General features: G+C 37.1%; 1 protein-coding gene across 1 annotated transcript; it reads right to left on the bottom strand.

Moving 5' to 3' along the window:
- Nucleotides 1-19,237: 19,237 nt before the first annotated feature.
- LOC107637879 (uncharacterized) lies at nt 19,238-22,189 on the bottom strand. Its single transcript, XM_016341145.3, has 2 exons — nt 21,331-22,189; nt 19,238-20,184 (listed from the first exon to the last, which is right to left on the bottom strand). Exons 1-2 carry the CDS (start codon nt 21,967-21,969, stop codon nt 19,489-19,491), a joined length of 1,335 nt encoding a protein of 444 aa, XP_016196631.1. The 5' UTR covers nt 21,970-22,189; the 3' UTR covers nt 19,238-19,488.
- Between the last annotated feature and the right edge of the window lie 303 nt (nt 22,190-22,492).

Genomic DNA, 22,492 nt, shown 5'->3' on the forward strand with positions numbered 1-22,492 from the left:
AACAAGGAGTAAGCTCTTTCCATCAGTCATGATGTTCGCGCATACATACACTGAAATTTTTACCTATAGAAAATTTAATTATATCATTTGTTGGATGAGCGTGTAAACATAATTTTTGAGTTTCAGTTGACTAATCTTTGTTATGACCTTTTCCTAAAAGTGGATACCTTCTCTAATGTAATCGAATTTAGATGTATACAAAACTTGACTTGTAAACTCTTCTAGATATATACCATTTGTTCATAACAATTCCGATGAAAGGTTAATAGTTATAATAATATATTTTTAAAAAAAATCATTTTACATATTAGAAGTTGTGGTCAACCTATAATATGCTGGATATTCATCTTATTAGGTATGCAAACGGTTATTTTTATTCTTAAGTGAATGTTTAGTTGATTGGATTAGATTTAATGCACCAAATAAATTATCTACATGAATGAGAAATCTAATATGCATGTTAAAAGTTGTGGTCAATCTATAGTATGCTGAATGTTTATTTTATTAGGTATACGGACGGTTATTTTTATTCTTAAGTGGATATTTAGTTGATTGGATTGGATTTAAGTAGATACAATTAAAATATACCAGATGTTCAATTCACTAGGTATACGGATGGTTATTTTCATTCTTAAGTGGATGTTTAGTTAATTGGATTCGATCTCAACATCCTTGTCAATTATTAGGCAACTACTAAGACATATGCTATAATTAAATTATTCAAACCAAAATTAACATTCACTAATTTATAAAACCAACATCCACTTTGATGTTCCATTCATGAGTTTAGCTATCATCAAACTCATGATTTATGAAATTCAAATTATTCTAGTTGAATATAAGAATAGTTCGATGAAATCAAAGAGAACAGTAACATCAACAAATAATTCATACAATAAGTATAATGTTACTTTCAATAAGGTAACAAATACCACCTCATTTTATTAATGAAAACTGAGTGACTAAAGTAATCATCACAATTCAGTAATGGTTTTAGAGAAACAACAATTACAAAAAGATGAAATTAATTTTGCCTTTAAAGCAGGACTTGTCAGACTGACTCTTGATTTTAAGTCAATATTTTCAGCTCCAGAAGTACTTGCAATTAGTCTCAATCATACACCAATACTAAAGAAAAAACTAAAGAGACATAAATTTGTTACAATATAATAATGCATACAAAGAGGTTTACTAAGTTTTTATAATATGGTTATCTTTTACATATATACATAAAATCAAGAACAAATATAAGAAAAAAGAAATTAAAATATTTCAATTCGATATTTTGACAGAAATAAATATTCTTATGTGTAGACTAAAGTTTACAAACCATACCATTGAATAGTAAAAATAATCTGTTGATCAGATTTAAATCATCTAAATTAGCACCACTGGCCTTCTTTAATAATTCCTCACCTCTCTTAACAATAGGCTTTTCACTTGAGTTAATAATCAAAGAACACATTTGATGATCCATAAATCATACACCAAATAGATAAAAATTAATACAACAAGTTAGTAAGGAAGTGCAAACATAATTTGAGTAACATAAAAACTTAAACATACCAATCTACAGAAGCTACAACATATAGAGGATAAGCAAGCGCAGAGAAAAGATCCATAGCTTGAATGTGTTCAAAATACCCAACTACACTAGGAAAATAACAACAATAAGATAGCATGTAACTGTCTGAGTAAAAGCACAATAGAACATGCTTGTATTTATTTAGAACAGGGAAATACTGATAGTTTTACATGTGAAAAATTTATAAATTAAAGATCAAACAAAATAATTGCATAGCATATTTAGGTGAGGAATTCTTCAATCAAAAGGAATTTCTTCTGAAATGAGAAGCAACATGCACTATTTGACCCTTCAATGGTAAAACAATTCTGAAACCATTACAAAATTAGTTTTTTCAACAAAAATTCATCTTTTTGGATTTAATGAATGAGAAATTTAATGCGCATGTTAGAAGTTGTGATCAATCCATAATATGTCGGATGTTCATTTTATTAAGTATGCGGACAGTTATTTTCATTCTTAAGTGAATATTTAGTTGATTGGATTAGATTTAAGTAGATACAATTAAAATATACCGGATGTTCAATTCACTAGATATGCGGATGATTATTTTCATTCTTATGTGGATGTTTAGTTATTTTCATTCCAGAAAGTCAAATTATTCAAATATATAAAACTACAGGAAGAAAAAAATCTATTAACTCAACCATTGCATACACATCCATTTAAAAAATAAAACCCTATCTATCAAACTATCCTATTAGAGTCAAATGATGTTACTGAAGAATCTGCATGTTACCGTGTCAATGACGTCGATGTAATTGGCGGTGATGGTGGTGTACCGACGCCAATGATGGTTGCTAGTATGTGAAGCAGCGATGGCGAGAAGAAGGAGTGTGGCAACGAGGGTGTTCGGTGAGGGAGAGTGCGACATTGGTGATGGTAGCTGGTGTGTGAAGCAGCAACAACGAGAAGAAAGAGTGCGGCAATAAGAGTGCCCGGTGATGGAGAGTGTGATACCAGTAAAGGTGGTTGGTGAGCGAAGCAGTGACTGCAAGAAGAGCCTCGGTAGCGACGATGGCGTCTGGTGAAGGAGATCGACACTGGTGAGGGGGGATGGTAGGGTGAAATAGTGACGGGTACAAGAGGGGTTGGGAGAGAAGCTGGTGGGGCAGTAACGGGAATGTTGTGGATGGTTAAAGTTTTTGAATGTAGAATAGGATTTTTTTGTTAGGTAATTTGGGTTTTTTTTAACCTTCGGTGTGCTAAGATTGCAATTCCTTGTTCACAATCTTCATTGTCTACCTAACAGAATTGAGGGGGGAATTAAAAAATAATCATATCTTGGGTATTGAAGTACAAATGGCCCCCCGGCAATATGTTCGTGACGGAGACATCAACAAACAAAATGCGACTTGGCACATAGTTGGAGCTTTGGATTTTGAGGTTAGTTTTTTTTCTTCTTTTATTTTCAGTAAATAATTAGTTTAGGTGTTTAGGTTTTATTAATTTAGTTAATGTGTTAGGTACTTTGAGTAGGATAAGTTAGAAGTTCTATATTAACTTAGGTAGGTATAGTATGTTTTAATATTTTTATAATTAATTTTAACCTAAGTTAAATAAATAAAATATCTAAACCTAAATTAATATATTATTATTTTAGATAAATATATTATTTAAATAAAATATTTGCTCGATGAGATTTTTTTGCTAAAACTTATCATTGGATTGAAGTCATTTAGAATATTACCAATCAGTTTAGAATAGTGCACATATAAATGAATTATTTTTTAAATCTTGTTTGATTGTCCTTTTTATTTAATATTGTGAATATTAGAGATGAAAATTATATTTGTATAGAATATAATATTTTTATTAATGGTATTATGTACTTGGTTTACAATATTTAATCATTATTAAACATAATTAATGGTTCAGACGAGATTAATTTGCGAGAGTAAATATTGTGACTATTGCAGAGATCTTGGTTATTGTTGCTACGTCGTGTGACCTTGGGTTTCCCCCCGCTAGACTGCCTATTGCCTTATATCAGGGATGTGGGATATGGACATGCAGTAGAGTTGAGAAATTTTATATTTGACAATTCCTTAATCTCTGCATTTGTCGAGCGATGGAGGCCTAAGACCGTACCTACAACTTCCACCTTCTATTGGGTGAGGTCATCATTATGCTTCAAGATGTTGCCTACCATCTTGGTCTACACACTGAGGGTGAGCCAATTAGGGGTTGTACTAAAGACTTCCAACAATACCATGGACTCCCCCATGGGAGTGGGTTGAGGATTTACTTGGCGTCAGGCTGCTACCACAGCCAGAGGGAGGGAAGCAGGTTTTTGGTTTAAGGATGACCTAGCTGAGAAAAGGGTTTCTTTTCACGCCAGGTGCTACTTGATGATGCTGATCGGGGGTTTCTTTTCACGAACAAGTTTGCTACACTTGTTCCTTTGAGATGGCTACCATTGCTGGTGGATTTTCATCGTTGCAGCTAGTTGCCTTGGGGGTCTACACTACTTGCACACACGTACCACTCACTCTGCACCACTATTAGGCGTGATGTGACTGACATTGTTGGGTGCATGCCACTTGTTGCTTCTTGGATCTACCATAGGTTCTCATCATTTTGTCTGCCGGGATATGACGTCATTAGGTTCCCATTTGCAGCTAGGTATGTAGTTATTGTTAAAATTTTAATGTAACAACTTATACAAAGTGGATACGAGTCAATTATTGTAGTTAACTAATTTCTGTTGTTAATTTTTTTATTGTGTGTAGGTTGGCAGGACTAGGACAACAAAGTAGGGATCATCACGATGGTAGGATCCAGACTTTATGTTGCCGCATCGATGGCTTCACTTTTGATCAGGTACGACATGTTTTGTTTTTTTACTTTATTTCATGCATTGGTGATTCGTTCTTGAATATTGTACTTTAATGCGATTTGTCTAGTTTTGATGGACACCATGTGAGGATCTCCAGTTACATCAGATTGCACCTTATTGACTTACTAATGAAGGAGAGATTTATACTTGGAGGGTTGTTGTCCCCCTCGTCTACTTTTACTTTGTAGAGTTTCATCATGTTGATAGAGTGAAGAGGCCGCTCGGGGAGCAGTAGCACAGGCTAGCAGATACGGTGAACGTCGATAAGTTTCTATTCAAGACAACGAGGGGAGATGATGCCTGGTCGCTTGACGTGCACCGTGATTGGTACAACTTGTTTAGGGGACGTTACCAGCTACAACACTTGGTGACCATCGATGGCCACCCTGATCCTCATCCGATATATGAGTACTGACGAGGCAACTTTTGTGTGGTCTAGAAATTCGCAAATAAAAGCTCGTTGTAAGTATAGTTTCTAAACCAACAGAGAATCCTCTCATACAAAAGTTTGGTTGTCACAAGTAACAAAACCCAATAAAATTTATAACCGAAGTATTTAAATCTCGGGTCGTCTCTCAAGAAATTGCAGGGAAGTATGATTTATTATTGGTTATGGAAAAAGATATATTTTTGGGTTTTTGAAATAGGGAACAGGAAATAAATTGACAAGAAAGTAAATTAATTATCATGAAAACCATTGCAAGGTATAAGAACTGGAAATCCCATCCTAGTTATCCTTATCAAGTGTGATGAAAATTGTTTATCGCTCCCACTTAGTTAACCCTTACTAAATAAAGGAAAGTCAAATGGACAAATTAATTTGATTCCTCAAGTCCTAGTCAACTCCTATGGAAAGACTAGCTTTAGAGGGATCCAAATCAATCAGTAAATTCCAATTTTCAATCAACAGCTGAGTTTGATAACTCAAGTGTCACTAATTACTTAACCAAAGCAAAGGGGGAAAATCTAAATTAAATTAAAAGCATCAATAACATAAATAGAAGAAAGCAATCATAATTCTGAAATACCTCAATTTGTATTAAATAAGAAAATCAATTCTAACATGGAGTTCATAAATCAATATTGAGAAAATAAACAAACAAAAGTAATAGAATAAATAAAAGTAGAAGAGAAATTAAATTTAAAGGAACATTGAACCTGGAATTGAGGAGAAACAATCCTAAAACTAAGAGAAATCCTAAATCCTAAAACCTAAGAGAGAGGAGAAAGCCTCTCTCTCTCTCTCTAAAACTACATCTAAAACCTCAAAATTCTCAATAATGAATGAATGATTCATGGATGATTTGATTCCCTCATTCTCCAGCCTCTATTCTGTGTTTCTGGGCTTGGATTTGGGCTGAAAAGGAGCCCAGAAATCGCTGGGGGCGACTTCTGTAACTTTCTGTACGTGGCATCTGTCGCGCGTACGCGTAGGTCACGCATGCACATCATTTGAAGATTTTTCTTGTCATGCGTACGCGTCAATCACGCATACGCGTCACTCGTGCTCTGCGCTAGGCATGCGTCCGCGTCGTCCATGCGTGTGCGTCGCTACCATTTTCTTCAAAACTCCATTTTGTGCGTTCCTTCCACTTTTGCATGTTTTCTTTCTGTCCTCTAAGCCATTTCTGCCATATAAAGTCTGAAAATACTCAACACACAGATCATAGCGTCGAATGGTAATAAAGGATAATTAAAATTAACATTTTTAAGGCATAGGAAACATGTTTTCGCATATATCACAGAATAAGGAAGGAATTGTAAAACCATACAAATTATATGAATAAGTGGGTGAAGAATTGATAAAAATCACTTAATTGAGCACAAGATAAATCATAAAATAGTGGTTTATCAACCTCCCCACCTTAAACATTAGCATTTCCTCATGCTAAATTCAAGAGAAACTGAAAAAGAGTGAAGGTAGAATGGTGGAATCTTATGCAATGCAATCTATTCTAAATGCAAGCTACCTAAATGAATCATGTAATTCTAATTATTATCCACCTAGATATATAAAGCTTACATATGGTTAAATTGAGTCAAATTTTTCAAGGAATCATATATGCACAACCAAGGCTAAATCAAGTTAAGACACATTCACAATTGAGTTGAGTTAATCAGAAGAGTTCACAAACTTGCAAGAATAACAATGATTAAACATGGATATATGGAAATGAGCTATTGAACCTTCACTGGATTTGTATATACACTCTAATCACTCAGTGTTTGGGGTTAATCACTCTACTCTTCTCTAGTAATGCTTTCTAAAACTTTGTTCTTCATCTAACCAATCAACAAATATCTAATGTATACATGCAAACATCATGAGGTTGTTTCAAGGTTGTAATGGGGTTAAGGCAAAGGTGAGGGTATATATATGGCCAAGTGAGCTATAAATTGAATCCTTGATTAGTCTAAGATCTCACCTAACATATACATACTCTTATACTATTCTTAAATTATGCCTAGCTACCCAATTTTCCCACTTTTGCATCACATACTCATGTACTAAATTATTTTTAATTTTATCCTATGTGCATTGATTTTTTTACTAAACTCATTATTGGGGTAATTTTGTCCCCTTATTTATTTATTTACTTAAAGGGATTTTTTTTAAACATAAACATAAAATATCAATGCACATGGTATTTTAATTATTTAAGTTTCACATAAGCATGCACCCAAATTCCAAGTATTTTGTCAATTTAATCTTTTCCTATCAACCATTGTTCCCACAGTTTTCCCACACTTAGTGAATACACAATCTCTATCTTAAGCTAACCAAAGATTCAATTTGGGGTATTTAATTTATTTTTCTGCTTAAGGCTAGTGATGTGGTTATAGAACAGAAGGGGATTAAAAGGCTCAAGGTGGCTAACAAGGGTGACATAAAAGGGTGGCTTGTTTGGGATAAGTGAGCTTTTAAATAAACATAGCCTCAATCATATGCTAGCATGTAACTACATTCTATATTGGACATATAGAATAGAACAAAGTAAAGTCTGCAATTATAGAGAAGGAAACACACAAGAATGAAAACTATGGTTAAATAATGTAACCATGCAATTAAACTCAAATCTCAAAGGTTGTGTGTTCTTAGGCTCAAAAACTATATATCAGTTATGTATGTCATGCAAGTAAGAATAAAGAGTTCTAACTCAATCAATGTGAATCCTTGAATGGCTTTTGTAAAGAAATAAATACATTTCTTGAAAAAAAATGTCGTCAATTTACCAACATTTATTATTATATATCTATATATATACTAAGTGGATTGTTGTGATTAAAAATTTGTAGTTTACTCTTTATTTTCAATTAAACCAAATTATCATATGCTAAAAGGATAAACTAAACTAAATAATCCATATTTTCTATATCACAACTAATAAGCTAAGAGTGCCAATCAAGCTAAATATCTAAGGCATATACAGCCTAAAGTGCAAAATGTAACAAAGTAGAAATAGACAAAAGTACAGTAAAAAAATGTGCAAGTACTGGAAAGAAAATAAGATAATAAAATAAAATAAAAATACAGAAAATAAAATAAAATAGGATAAAAAGGGTCTGAAAGTAGTTCACCAAAACATCATTCGCCAGAGATGGCGACCTCCCCCCACTTATATAATAGCATCGTCCTCGATGCTCAATCAGGCTGAGTGTGAAGGGTTGTCATCTCCGGAAGGATGTGCTGCTGCTGTCTCTGTGGTGGCCTGTGGTGCTGCAATCTGTGTGGGTGCTTGGGGATCTGCTGGCTGTATCTGCTGGGGCTCCTCATGCTCGGGTGCAGCCTGCTCAGGTCCTGCCTGCTCAGCCTCTGCTCGTGCATCCTCCTCATGCTCATCCGCCTCCTCCTCAGATGGCTCCGATGGTGTGTCAGGCTCGGAAGGGATGTCAGTGTGGCCTGACCGGATCATCAACTTCAAATGCTCATAGCGTCGCTTACTGCGACGCTCCATCCGATCTAGGCGCTCAAATAGTCGGTGCACGAGGTGGTAGATGGGCTAGGAAGCAGGTGAGGGTGCTGTGGGTGTGGGTGGTGCAGTAGGTGCAGAAGGGGCAACAGAGAATGTGGCTGCATCAGTGGAGGCAGTAAGAGAGGGCGGTCTGTAACCCAGAGCCTCGAACTTCCTACCATGTGGGATAATCTTCTTGCAGTCGGTGGCTGGTGGCTACTCATCTTCAGGCTCCCAGGGTACCTCAGCTCGGCGGCCCAACTGGGTAATTAGATATGGGAAGGGCAGAATGCCTCGGACATGAACCCTGGACATGTACTGACGTATAAATTGGGGAAGGTACAAGTCCTTACCTTCCATCACGCACCAGATAAGAGTAATCATGGCAGCTGGCACCTCAGTCTCGTGAGTGCTCAGCATCACATAGTTGCTTAAAATTTGTTGCCATAGCCGAGCCTCATCATTCAGATAAATGATCTTGATGCCGTTAGGATTTACTGTCGACTTACCCATAACCCATGGAACAGCAGGATCAATGGCTATGGTGCGCTTTACTGCCTCCCAATCAAAGCTCATGAACCTCATAGATTCCTCAGCCTTTTGGTAATCATCTGGTTCATCTGACTTAGGCTGGAAATGGAGGATATCTTCAATGGCCTCCTCAGTAACTAAAATTTGCTTTCCTCCGAGCTGTACTGCATCCAGGGTTGTCTTATAATAGTTGTAGTAGAATTTCCTGACCCAGGATGCATTAACCTCAATTAAATTCCTTTCCAGAAAGAACCAGCCTCTCTGTTTTATTTGCTCTGTGGTGTACTGTTGTAATTCAGGTGGAATTCTGAGGGTCTTTTCCAAGTACAAGTGCCTCTTAGTCCCAAAGACTTCATATTTCAGTTCACAATAGCGATTTGCAAACTTTATTGGATCAGTCGCAGGCACTAATTGATCTGCTTTTTCTTGCGGAGTGAAGTTCTCCTCACGCCAGGAATCATAATGTAATATATCTGTCAGAGCCATAGAGGTTTGGCCTCTTTTCCTTTTACCCGTAGTGGCCTTAGCCTTGCCCTTTTCTTTTGGGTCAGACGTCCTGAAAAACAAAAAATTTAGGGTATAATTTATCAAACTAAAGCAGAAAAATAGGAAGGCAAATAGGATTCAAGCAATATAAGCATAGATAGGAAAAATAGGAATAAAATCTAAAGCATGAAGTGAGTCAGAAAGGTATAGAATGTTGGACTGTATGCAAGATAAAATTCAAAGAATTCAATTAAAAATCATAATCCAAAAACTATGAGATGCAGAATGCTTGTTTGTCAGGAAACAACAATAAACATGCCTTGAAAGGGGTTGAAAGTAGTTAGTGTAAAACTAAGAACGGAGTTAGAAAGTCAATGAAGTCAATAGTTAATAAGGGAAGTTAAAGTTAGTGGCATGGTACTATGGTTCCTAGCTAACAGAAATGCACAACTTGAAGAACAAACAACTCACATTCAAGCAGATAATGTAGATTATTGATGATAAACATGAAAATAAAAGAAGCATGAAAAGGATTATGAATCATTAATAATGCAATTGAAGTTGGAAATGAACCAAAAGAGATAGTGAATGCTAGCCCAGCATGTCATGAGGTGACTTTGATTTAAACCAATTAAAGTACAACGAAAAAGTACCAAAGGCAAGTCATGAATGGCAATTAAGTAAAACTGTTTCTGAGAAAAATTGGGCAGCATTCCGGCAGTAAAAGGAACGTTTTCGAAAAATCAAACAGCATAATAATCCAAGTAGTAGCTAATATGAATCTGAGAACAAGTAATACCAAACTGGCAAGCATATGCAATAAGCAATGTAGCCAATTCAAAACAACAAGAAGCAAGTATATGCAATTAGCCTGGCCTCAGCAAATTCAGAAAGCCCGCAACAATTTAAGATATGGATGCAATGTATTAAACTTACTGAATCAATAAGGAAAAAGTAATTTGCAACAAACTTGCTAATGTTTATGAATTTATATCAGTATTGGGCGCAATCAATTAATATCCGATGAAACAAAATAGTATCGAACAGTAATGGAATAGCAATGAATAGCAACATCAACAGCCAACCAATAGTGAAAAGCAGAAAATTCAAACAGTATGTACAGAGCACTTATCAGACCTAGAATCCTCTAACCACATCCTAGCTACCTAACCACCTAGAATCGACTACAAACATGCATATCTAACTAGCCTAAATTGAACAAAATTGAAATATGCAAACTAACTAACTTGACTTGGAAAAGAAATTAAAGTGCAGTGAAACCTGGGGGGCGCAGCGATAGAGCTGGAAAATGAAGGGAGAGGTGGGTGTACGGCGGTGCTGGTGGGCGGCACGGCGGCACTGGAATGTCCGCGGTGGTCCGGGTAGAAGCAGGGGTGTTGCAAAAAAGTGAGAGGTAGAAGTAGGGGGAGAAGAAAAGAAAGAAAGGGGGAGGAGGGGTACGGTGGCGTCACGGTGGGGCAGGGGGCGAATTAGGGGAGTAGGGGGGAAAGAGGAAGAGAAGGGGGAAGAGGGGGGAGTGAGGGCAGTTCGGTTAAGGGTCATCGACGGTGGCAGCGCAGCGGGCTGGTTCGGCGACGGGGCAGGGGGCAGTGGGGGTTCGAGAGGTGGAAGGAGAAGGAGAAGAGGAGAAGAAGGAGGGGTGAGGGTGGGGTGAACGGCGGCGGGTTTGGGGGTCAGTGACGGGGCAGTGCGGTGGTGATGGCGGTGGTGGTGGCTGGTGGCAGTGGGAGGTTAGAGGGAAGAGAGAAGAATGGAGGTGGAACATTGGGGGGGAAGTGACGCTGGGGCTAGGGTTTTCGCGTCAGGAGGGATTAGGGAATTTAAATCCACGCGTACGCGTGGGTCACGCGTGCACGTGGATGAGGTAAAATTGAAATGACACGGAAGTGTCATTGACGCGAATGCGTAAATAGGGGATAATGAAAATGACGTGTACGCGTGAGACACGTGTACGCGTCGACCAGAATTGTGCTAAACGCACGAATCCAGCATCGTTTTGGCGCAACTTTCTGTTTTAATTAAGGGGGCAAAAATTTTCATGCGACGCGTACGCCTCGCTTACGCCCATGCGTGGTGTGTGTAAATGAAATTGACGCGTACGCGTCATTGACGCGCACGCGTGGCCAATTGGTGCTCATCGCACACCAGCCGCACGATTCCAGCCCAACTTTCTGGGCATTGGATGGAGACGCCGATCTGTGATTGACGCCCACGCGTGGCCTACACGCACGCGTGGTGTGAGCTTTTTTTTAAAGAATATGCAGAATGCAAAATGCAGATGCTGATGCGGATGTTATGAATGATACTAGGGAAAATAAAATAAAATAAACAAAAAACAAACAAAACAAAATAAAATTAAAATTGAAAAGGAATGATCATACCATGGTGGGTTGTCTCCCACCTAGCACTTTTAGTTAAAGTCCTTAAGTTGGACATTTGATGAGCTCCTTCTTATGGTGGCTTGTGCTTGAACTCATCCAGAAATCTCCACCAACGTTTATAATTCCAATAGCCTTTGGGGTTCCAAACTAGGCACGTAAAGCCTTCAAGCAAGTTAAAGCAGGTTTTCAGGCCCCAGGGGTGTTGATTATCAGAATGAATTCCAGGATCCCAAACCTTGCTTTTGTACCCGTCTTCTTGTCGACCATCTTTGTTCCAACCGAGTGGTAAGCAATCCGAAATCTCACTGAAGCATCCAAACAGCTTCTCAGACCCATACAATTGAGCTCTATACCAATCCTTGCACTTCCATTTGGAGCGTGGAACCATATTGAATCTTGGATGCCAACTTCTATTACTAACCATCTCCCTCTTACTCTTAAAACCACAAAGAGCTCTAAGCTGGCCATTGGTTTCAAGCAAACCATATTCAAGTGGAAAGGTAAAGATAAAGGCTAAGGATTTTACCTACTTGAAGTTTGTATTGGGTGATAATGGCCTCGGGAGAGGTGTTTCCAGTGGTCTTTCAAGCTCCACTTCCTTGTAACCTTCTGTGAATAATTCCACTTCCTTACAAACCTCTTCAACTGCAACCACGTCTTGATCAAAGTCTTCGATTTTTTCCTCATCACTCAAGTCATAAGTTGGAGGTTGAGAAAAGACTACCTCCACATCATATTCATACTCACTTGGGGAAGATTCTTCAATCTCAAAGAATTCAATTGTGGATGCAAGTTCATCACTAGGGGAGCTTGATTCGTGATCATCATTACCAAGGAAACTTGCTTCTTGATCTGTTCCGTCCAATTCTTCATAAGATATATGCCTTGGGGGTTGTGCACTATCCTCTTTGGCATCAGTTGCAATTTTCTTGGCGGAATTCTCTACGACTCTTGATTCCCATGGAGGTTCAGCATCTCCTAAGTCTTCAACCAATTCTTCTTCTTCGATAATTCCAGCTTCCTCCACTTGTTCCAGTACAAATTCATGCTCCTTACTGTCCACCAAGGCTTCTAGTGTCTCCTTCGTACTGGGGGCTAATCGATTTATCGCTTGCTCCAATTGATGAAGGGTTGCATGAAATTTATCCACTGTTTTCTTGAGATGATCCTGTGATTCTCAGTTCGATGGACATGGATATGGTGCATATGGAAGTGGGGGTTCTTGGGAGTAATTGGATTGGAATTAGGGCGGGTACGGGTTAGGGTTATGTGGAGGTGAATGGTTGTAGGTGGCTTGTGAGTATGGTGGTTCAAAACTATGTTGAGGAGGTGGTTCATAGGCATATGATGGGGCTTGCTGGTAACCACAAGGGAGTCCACCATATCTATCATCTTGGTGCACCTCGGAATGGCTCTTGACCATAGTAAACTGGTGGAGGTTGGTTGTCACGAAAAGGTCCACCATAACTATTGTCTTGGCATGCATTGTAGGATGGTCGTCGTCCAAGGTACTTTGGAAGGTGTTGTTGCCGGAAGGGTTGATCAGATCCTCGTGGCTCCTTCCATCTTTGATTGTTTTGACCTTGATGCATGTTCCTGTTATAGCTTCCATTCCTTACAACAACATTGGAACCAATAAACAAATAAACATAAAAAGAAAGTATTTACAATAACCAATAATAAGGGACACAATTGTGATTCCCCGGCAACGGTGTCATTTTGACGAGACGACTTTTGTGTGGTCTAGAAATTCACAAATAAAAGCTCGTTGTAAGTATAGTTTCTAAACCAACAGAGAATTCTCTCATACAAAAGTTTAGTTGTCACAAGTAACAAAACCTAATAAAATTTATAACCGAAGTATTTAAATCTCGGGTCGTCTCTCAAGAAATTGCAGGGAAGTATGATTTATTATTGGTTATGGAAAAAGATATATTTTTGGGTTTTTGAAATAGGGAACAGGAAATAAATTGACAAGAAAGTAAATTAATTATCATGAAAACCATTGCAAGGTATAAGAACTGGAAATCCCATCCTAGTTATCCTTATCAAGTGTGATGAAAATTGTTTATTGCTCCCACTTAGTTAACCCTTACTAAATAAAGGAAAGTCAAATGGACAAATTAATTTGATTCCTCAAGTCCTAGTCAACTCCTATGGAAAGACTAGCTTTAGAGGGATCCAAATCAATCAGTAAATTCCAATTTTCAATCAACAGCTGAGTTTGATAACTCAAGTGTCACCAATTACTTAACCAAAGCAAAGGGGGGAAAATCTAAATTAAATTAAAAGCATCAATAATATAAATAGAAGAAAGCAATCATAATTCTGAAATACCTCAATTTGTATTAAATAAGAAAATCAATTCTAACATGGAGTTCATAAATCAACATTGAGAAAATAAACAAACTAAAGTAATAGAATAAGTAAAAGAGAAATTAAATTTAAAGGAACATTAAACCTGGAATTGAGGAGAAATAATCCTAAAACTAAGAGAAATCCTAAATCCTAAAACCTAAGAGAGAGGAGAGAGCCTCTCTCTCTCTCTCTCTCTCTAAAACTACATCTAAAACCTCAAAATTCTCAATAATGAATGAATGATTCATGGATGATTTGATTCCCTCATTCTCTAGCCTCTATTCTGTGTTTCTGGGCTTGGATTTGGGCCAAAAAGGAGCCCAAAAATTGCTGGGGGCGACTTCTGCAACTTTCTGCACATGGCGTCTGTCACGCGTGCACGTCATTTGGAGATTTTCCTTGTCACACGTACGCGTCGCTCGTGCTCTACGCTAGGCATGCGTGCGCGTCGTCCATGCGTGCGCGTCGCTGCCATTTTCTTCAAAACTCTATTTTGTGCATTCCTTCCACTTTTGCATGTTTCCTTTCTGTCCTCTAAGCCATTTCTGCCCTATAAAGCCTGAAATACTCAACACACAGATCACGGCATCGAATGGTAATAAAGGATAATTAAAATTAACATTTTTACGGCATAGGAAACATGTTTTCACATATATCACAGAATAAGGAAGGAATTGTAAAACCATGCAAATTATATGAATAAGTAGGTGAAGAATTGATAAAAACTACTTAATTGAGCACAAGATAAATCATAAAATAGTGGTTTATCAAGTACCTCACATGGTGTCAGCAAGCATCAGCGCTTCAGGCGGGCTGAGGGAGATAATCAATGGGCTGACGGAGTTGATCAAGCTGTCAAACAAGGAGGCTGAGTATGCACAGTAGGAGGATATACCAGAGGATCATACGGAAGATACACATGCAGAGATTCCCTCCCCAGGATTCTTCGCTAGGCATGAGGCGGACATGGCCAGGACCTTCATCCCAGGTAGCTCCAGCACTGCTCATCTCCAGGATGATGGAGTTTCCTAGGACCAGACTGAGTTTGACATTCACTCAAGCGTTGAGATAAATATCGATGACATGTTCCAAATTGTGGGTTCATCTGGGGATGTGATCGATCAGTACGTAGATCATTATCGGACTCGAAAAGACCATACCGACCTACCTAGCTCATCGACAGGTCCAGGGGTTCAGCAGCACACACACTGACCATGGTTTGGGATAGAGACAAACTCGTTCAACATGTGATCAGATGCCATCATCACATCAATGGACTCCACCACCACCATCGCATCAGTATGGGTCAGCACCGTCATCGTATTACCAAACGCCACCACTACCACCACATCCACCCATGATTGGATCAGTATCGCTTCCACCTCCACCATACATGCATGGAGCAGTGCCACCATCACATCCAGCACATCGGATACCTCCCACTGCGAGCCACCCAGCTGTTCATCCTCGACCAGCACGACACGTTCTCTTGGATGTGGGATGGGACACCACTTGGACAATCCTGGCAGCCGTCATGAGTAGTTAAGTCATAGTTTATGTGATATTACCATGTGATTCTTTTATGTATCACTATATATTATGTGCTTAGATTATTGGTAGGACATATGACTAATTTGTGAGAAGTCAGGAATTTTTTGTATCATTAAATATTATGTAGTATTACCATGTAATGTTATACTTTTTAAGTAGTTCAGATCTTTTATGTTAATACGAACACTTGGTACAAAAGCAAGACGACAAAAGAAAATAAATTTCACATATATAAAACATACCGAAACATATATTCCGCAATATATAAAACATAAAACATACATTCACTAGACCATCTTAGAGCAAACATATTGAAACCTAAACCATAAACAGTAGCTCATCACGGATCCGATTGTAGAGTGTTGGTACATCCTTGTCTAGTGCGTCCCTCTCTTCGACAGAGACCGCATCTCTTCTCAGTACGCTCCACAACATCCATCTCGTTCTGCAACTGAGTAGAGACTGGTCTCCCCATTGCCTTCTGTTGCATGATGGGGTTGGGCTTCAGTCGTGCACCATACCCTGTAGGCCACATCTTTTCGTCTGGTATCGGCAGAAACTCCATCTCATAAACCTTGAATACAGAAGCCATCTTATACACGGGGTCGACTAGGTTCCCCCATTCGATGCTTGCAGTTGCACATGCCGCAAGTGCGTGTCGACAGGGGTAATGCAAATACTGGAATAATCCACAGTCGCATATACGCGCATTAAGACAAACGCGATATGAAGTCTGGCACCATCCCTCCATGGGACCCACCTCCTCCATACTGAATACGGATGCCCTACGATCACAGTGGGTGACTCGCATCATCGGCAGGCTCTCCCTATTCTTCTCTATAGCTGCCAACAGCTGTTGTGAGAATATTTGTCCATCCTGTAGTTGATCATGCGCTTTGCGACCTTTGCGCACAAATAGCTGTCGCAACCTCTCATAAGTTGTCCTAACAATGGCTGCTACAAAAAGGTTCCTCGTTCCCTTTAGCACCAAATTTATATATTCTGAAAGATTCGTCGTCATGTGACCATACTACTGATCTTCATCACAATGTTGAAGCCATAAATCCTTCCTAAAACAAAGAGCCCAATCCAACATGTCCTGGGATAACCTACCCAAAGGATCCAACTACTAATTGCAACCCTCCTTACTTGAACTATACGCTACATTTATAAGGTACCTCTTACCCTCGGCCAATTTGAACCATGAGTTGAAGTTTGAACTCATGTGACATATGCAATAAGCATGATGTGCCGAAGGAGGATGCCATCCACTTTGAGGTGCATTTAGGGCAGCACGAATGGCCTGTGTCTCAGCTGCAGCTGCCTCAAATTCGATAGGAAAAACGACCATGACTCAGTTGTCTCAAACTCAACTAATGCAAAAGCTTTGGGCAGAATGTTGTTATTACCATCTTAAGACACAACAATTAATAGCACGCCCTGTACTTTTCTTACAAGTGTGTCCCATCTACCGATACAAAAGGCTTACAGCGCTTAAATGCCTCAAGGCAAGGAGGGAATACCCAAAAGACCTTATCAAGCTGGCTTCAATCTTCGTCAACCATGTCTCCGTCATAATAAAGAACAGCAACGCAATCGTGAATTGTACTTGGGAGGCATTCCTGAAAGCTTGTAAGAGGCCAGGTATCTTGTTGGATGACTCTTCCCAGTCACCATAAATCCGAGCAATCACTTTCTACTTTGCCATCCACACCTTTTAATACGATAGCTTGTAATGATAACTCTGATGCGCCGCACTTTGCAACATTGGGATAGACACAGACGGATTAGTCTTTGTGTTATAGGTAGGATGCCCTTGCAAATCAAACTACTATCCAACTGAACATGGTCCTGAGTTATGGTTGGTGCCAAACAGGTGTGTGCTCCATCGAACCTATGCACCTCCCTACAAAATTACTCGTGCATGTCAACATTCAATACAAGAAATAATTAACATAATAGCCTTTAATTTCATCAAAACTAACACATAAAATATACCAGTAGTTCAAGTTCTGATATAGTGCCATACGAAGACTCCATGGACAACCGTTGGTGAATTGCTTACACCGACAATGGTATTTAAGCCTATCCGACTCCAAAACTCTATACTATGCATTCCTTCGAATATTGTAGTTCTTCACCGCCATCAAAATAGTATCATGGTTCCTAAACCTATGGCTAACCCGAAATTCCATTCCACCATCGATGTTGTAATCCTCTTTTTAGCCAACATTGAAAGAATCGTCTAGCTGCATTGCGTCCAAATTTAAAGTGTGATCATGACTTGGAACTTCTGATAATTGAGAAATGGGCAAAGGGGGAGGCAAGAGAAACTGAGCACCACCGCCAGTAGGAGTCTCCGACACATATTCGTCAAAGGAAAAAATCTCATTGGACGACCCGGACCTGGTAACATAATCTGAATCGCCCTCTCTGTCGTCTTCTTTGGCACTATCACGAGCCTAGGCAAAGTGGGTCGGTCTTACTTCCAATGGGACTGGTTGAGGACTCGAACAGGACAGCCCACCTCTAACAACCACGTCATGAACTACAGCATACTACTCCATCATATGTTGTGGTATTAGCCTTGCATGTACTTCGAACATTACCTTCACATGTTGATCCCCTTCAATCCAGAATAACCTGTTGGTGAATCCATCGTTCAAAAGCACGTGCAGAAATCTATATGCAACCTGCCTAACTCTTTGCTACCTATTCTCTCCATGTTGCTCAATATGACAATTTTTAGCGCATGTAGGGTGTCAACACGGCTAGTGTGCAACATTACAATTGAATTAGACTTAAAAATCACTCTTTCATCACCGTTTCTTACAATCTCATGCATTGAGATAAATTACAAGAAAAAAGAACTAATTATTCTCTATGAGAACAAAGTTAATGAAGGGTAAACATAGAGCGGAGAAAGAAAAGATTGAATTGTGAATTATGAGGGTATGGTTGAGGATGGGAGGATATATAGAGAATTTTTTTTCAAGATATCTAGGGTGTAGAGATACTTGCACTATAATACACATATCTCGAGTGCTGAGATACGCATTACACGTTTGAGTGTATCTCGGAGACTGAGCCCACGTTCGGTGTTTACACGTATCTCGGGTACTGAGATCTTGTTCTTAATTTATGCATATCTCGAATGCTCAGTACCCATTTTCTCACTTTACACATATCTTGGGTGCACTCAAAATACGTCATGCCATTGTTGTGTCACAAATCAAGGTCTCAAGACTCGATATATGATTATTTTTTAATTTCACCTTCGGTATCTGAGATATAATACGTTGTGCATTTAGGTAATTACTTTATATTGTATCCATTTCTATAATTTCTATATTTATTTAATTTAAATAAAAAATCTTAATATATTATATTAATTAAAATTCATGATATTAACTCAAAAATAAACTTGTGGTTTTGAAATGTCATTCTTCCTGTGATATATGTGTGAGAATATACAATAGAGTACCTATTGTTTATAGACTAAGACACAATCTAATTATAATAATAAAATTAATTTAAAATATACCAAATACTAATTAATATATAATATATTCTAAGAGTTGGGAATCCTTGTTCTGATTACAAGTCAAACTAAAAGTGACTAGCAACATTAATACAACTTAAATTTTTGTATATTATATCTAGGATCGATACTCTAACATGCTGTATTTTAACTAAAAGAAATGCCATACATTAGAGACAAGTATAGGAATCCCTAAATTTTCTTTGCTGTGATGAGAACGAACTTATTATAGGTAATTTGTTTCAAGTCCTAATCACGTTGTTGCAAACAAGGCAAAGATGACTGAACAATCTTGCCATGACACTTCCCTCTTCAATGTCAAGCTCTCTTGTCCTCTTGTTCCACAAGTGAAGTGCATATGTTCTCCCACCATAGAGCAATTCTTCAACCTTATTTTCAACCCAAACCAATTCACTCCCATTCTCAGGCCTCTTGTAAAAATCAACAATCTTGTTCCAATCCACAGGGTAGAATGCCTTAGGTGGCAAAATTGTAAGGTTGTAATAATTACTACTACTATTGTTGTATCCCTGTGTCGCTTCAATTCTTTCAATAACTCTTGAAACCATGTAAGGACCATTATACCCCCATTTATTACCATCAAAAGTTGTTGCAAATTCCCTTAGGAATTCAAGCACAATCGGGTGGTTCATGTCAAATATCAAAACAGCATTGTTCAATCTTAACCATTTCTTGGTTTCTTGGTCCACAGCTTGTGCTCCTATTGCATTCCTCAATAGGGACATATCCTTCACAAAGATCAAATCTGTGTCCACATAAGCACCACCATACTTATATAACATTGCTAGCCTCATCAAATTGGAGAGGTTCTGAGACAGTGGGATGTTTCCGGGGTCCTTGTTACCATTCTTGATCGCTTCTAGCCATGATTTGGCCGGTGTGTTCTTTACCAAGAATGGCAAATCGGGAGTAATTGCCTGTAGAGTAAAGTAGTAAACATTCATTTTAATCTCCAATATATTGAAATGTTGATAATTTTAGTGAAAAAAATTGGAAGAAATATATATAATGAAAATTATATTAAAAAATGAATACTATATTAAAATAATATTATATCAAAATTTTTAAGTTGAATATCCTATATATTAATTGATATAATTGAAAAATAACTATTAGTAACAAAATTGGATTTTTTATTATTTTATTAATATATATATTTTCATAAAAATAAGTAAATAAACATACAAATACATACAGAAATATAATAGTAACCGTTATTTAATTTTAACTATAATGTTTTAAATAAGCTAATATATAAATATATTTCAATTAAAAATATATATAGAAATATAATAGACATATTTCTTTAATTTTAACTATAATATTTAAAATTATATTACCTAAAAAATAGAACAAGGAGCATACTGGCTTTTTATCTTTTTAATATTTTTATTTTTTAAAGTTATGATGGAAAAAAATCAAGAAGTTAACAAAAAACATCACTTTATTGTTTATTTTGTCTCACTTTAAAAAAAATTAACAAAAATTAAAGTATAAAAAATTAATTTTTAATTAGTTAACATTAACAAATTTTAAAATTTAAATTTATAATTTATAATTTAGAGTTAAGAGTATATAAGGTTTATATTTTAAAATTATAAAATAATTTTAAAATAATTAACTAATGTTAGCTAAAAAAAAATTAATTCTCTGATATTATTCTTTTTTTCAAACAAAAAACACTAAATTTAAAAAAAAAATATTGAAATGTTCAAATTGTAGCCAATAAAAATGTTAAAAAGATGCATGTACTTCATTTAAAAAAATTTTTCAAAGCGTTGCAGCTCATGAAAGCAAAAGAGTATAATTATATGGCTAATACATATTATTATTTTTTATTATTATTTAATCAGCAATAATTTATATTCATATTTATAGAAATTTTACATATAAAAAATATATAGTATTTATGCTATTAGTCAAATAATAACTAAAAATAATAAAAATTATTAGCCCCGGAAAGTTTCTCAAAGTAAAATTAAGATGTACGAGATTTTGTCAAACAATAATATATTTTTGGAGTATAAATAAACTTGCCAAGAATGTAAAATCTAGGTCAGTACCTCAACTTTGAGGCCATGATCAATAAGTGGTTTGAGAATCCGGCTTCCAAGTTCGGAGTCCATTGATCTTGATAAAATCATGAGGCATGCTTGAGGGTGGACCTTGAGAAGTGTGTCCATTGTCATGAACTCCCTCTCGCCGAAGTTCTTCGCCGGCGACAGCCATATGGCAAAGAAGAAAGTTGAGCATCCTTGATCAAGGAATCTGAGGACCCTATAATGAAAGAAAGATTCTGATAAGTTGGTTGATTTAAGTATCTCAAGTTTTGGTATCTGTGTCTTGAACCATGCCATTCTTTCTGCCTTTTTCATATCCGGTGGTGGAACTAAGGGATCTTCATTCTCTTCATCAATATTATTATTATTTATCCCTTCTTGAGTAGTAGTATTATTTTCCTGCATGTAAGAAATATCATCATCACCTAATTCTTTCGGAGATTGATTTTGCTCAACAGCATTTTGAAGGGTTGAAGAACCAAATGATATTAGTGCTGAAGAACTAGATTTGTTGTTTTGAACAATGAAGAGGAACAATGCAACAAATATTAGGGCATAGATGAATATGGATGATTTAGTTGTGCCACCTTTTAATGAGTTTTCATAGATATTCTGATGAGAGATTTTCTCATCAATAGCCATGATGAGAGATATACTCTTATGGTCCTACTTTTTGTGTGGTAATTGTGTGAAAAACCTTAGGCAAAAAATTTGAAATTAGGTTATGATAAGTTATAGGGCATGCATCACCTACAAAAATTTATACATTGGCATTTCTTAGCTTGGTGGACATTCGATTATGATAAGGAAATGATCATACGATGTGTGGCAAAACCTTGACTTATTCTTTTTGTTAAATTCTGTTTAGAGTTTTACTTTTAAAAAAGTTGGCAATTTATCACTTATTGTAAAGTCCTTGCATTATTACGTACTGTTTAATATGATCAACACAGAAATAATGGGTGTATATCACATCAGATTCATAATATGAGCACTGAAGTTTTTGTCATGATCACATCCATCTCCATGTGTGTGAAAAACGCTAATTCATCTTTCCTTTCATCCTCTTCAAACCTGCATTTAATTATTATTATTTATTTTTCTGACAATAAAAGAATATTGTATTTCTCATAAAAAAAATCGAATATTGTATTATTTATAAGTA

Source organism: Arachis ipaensis, chromosome B4 (genome assembly GCF_059453495.1).
Source record: "Arachis ipaensis isolate K30076 ecotype BB chromosome B4, ASM5945349v1, whole genome shotgun sequence".
Classification (NCBI taxonomy): Eukaryota; Viridiplantae; Streptophyta; class Magnoliopsida; order Fabales; family Fabaceae; genus Arachis; species Arachis ipaensis.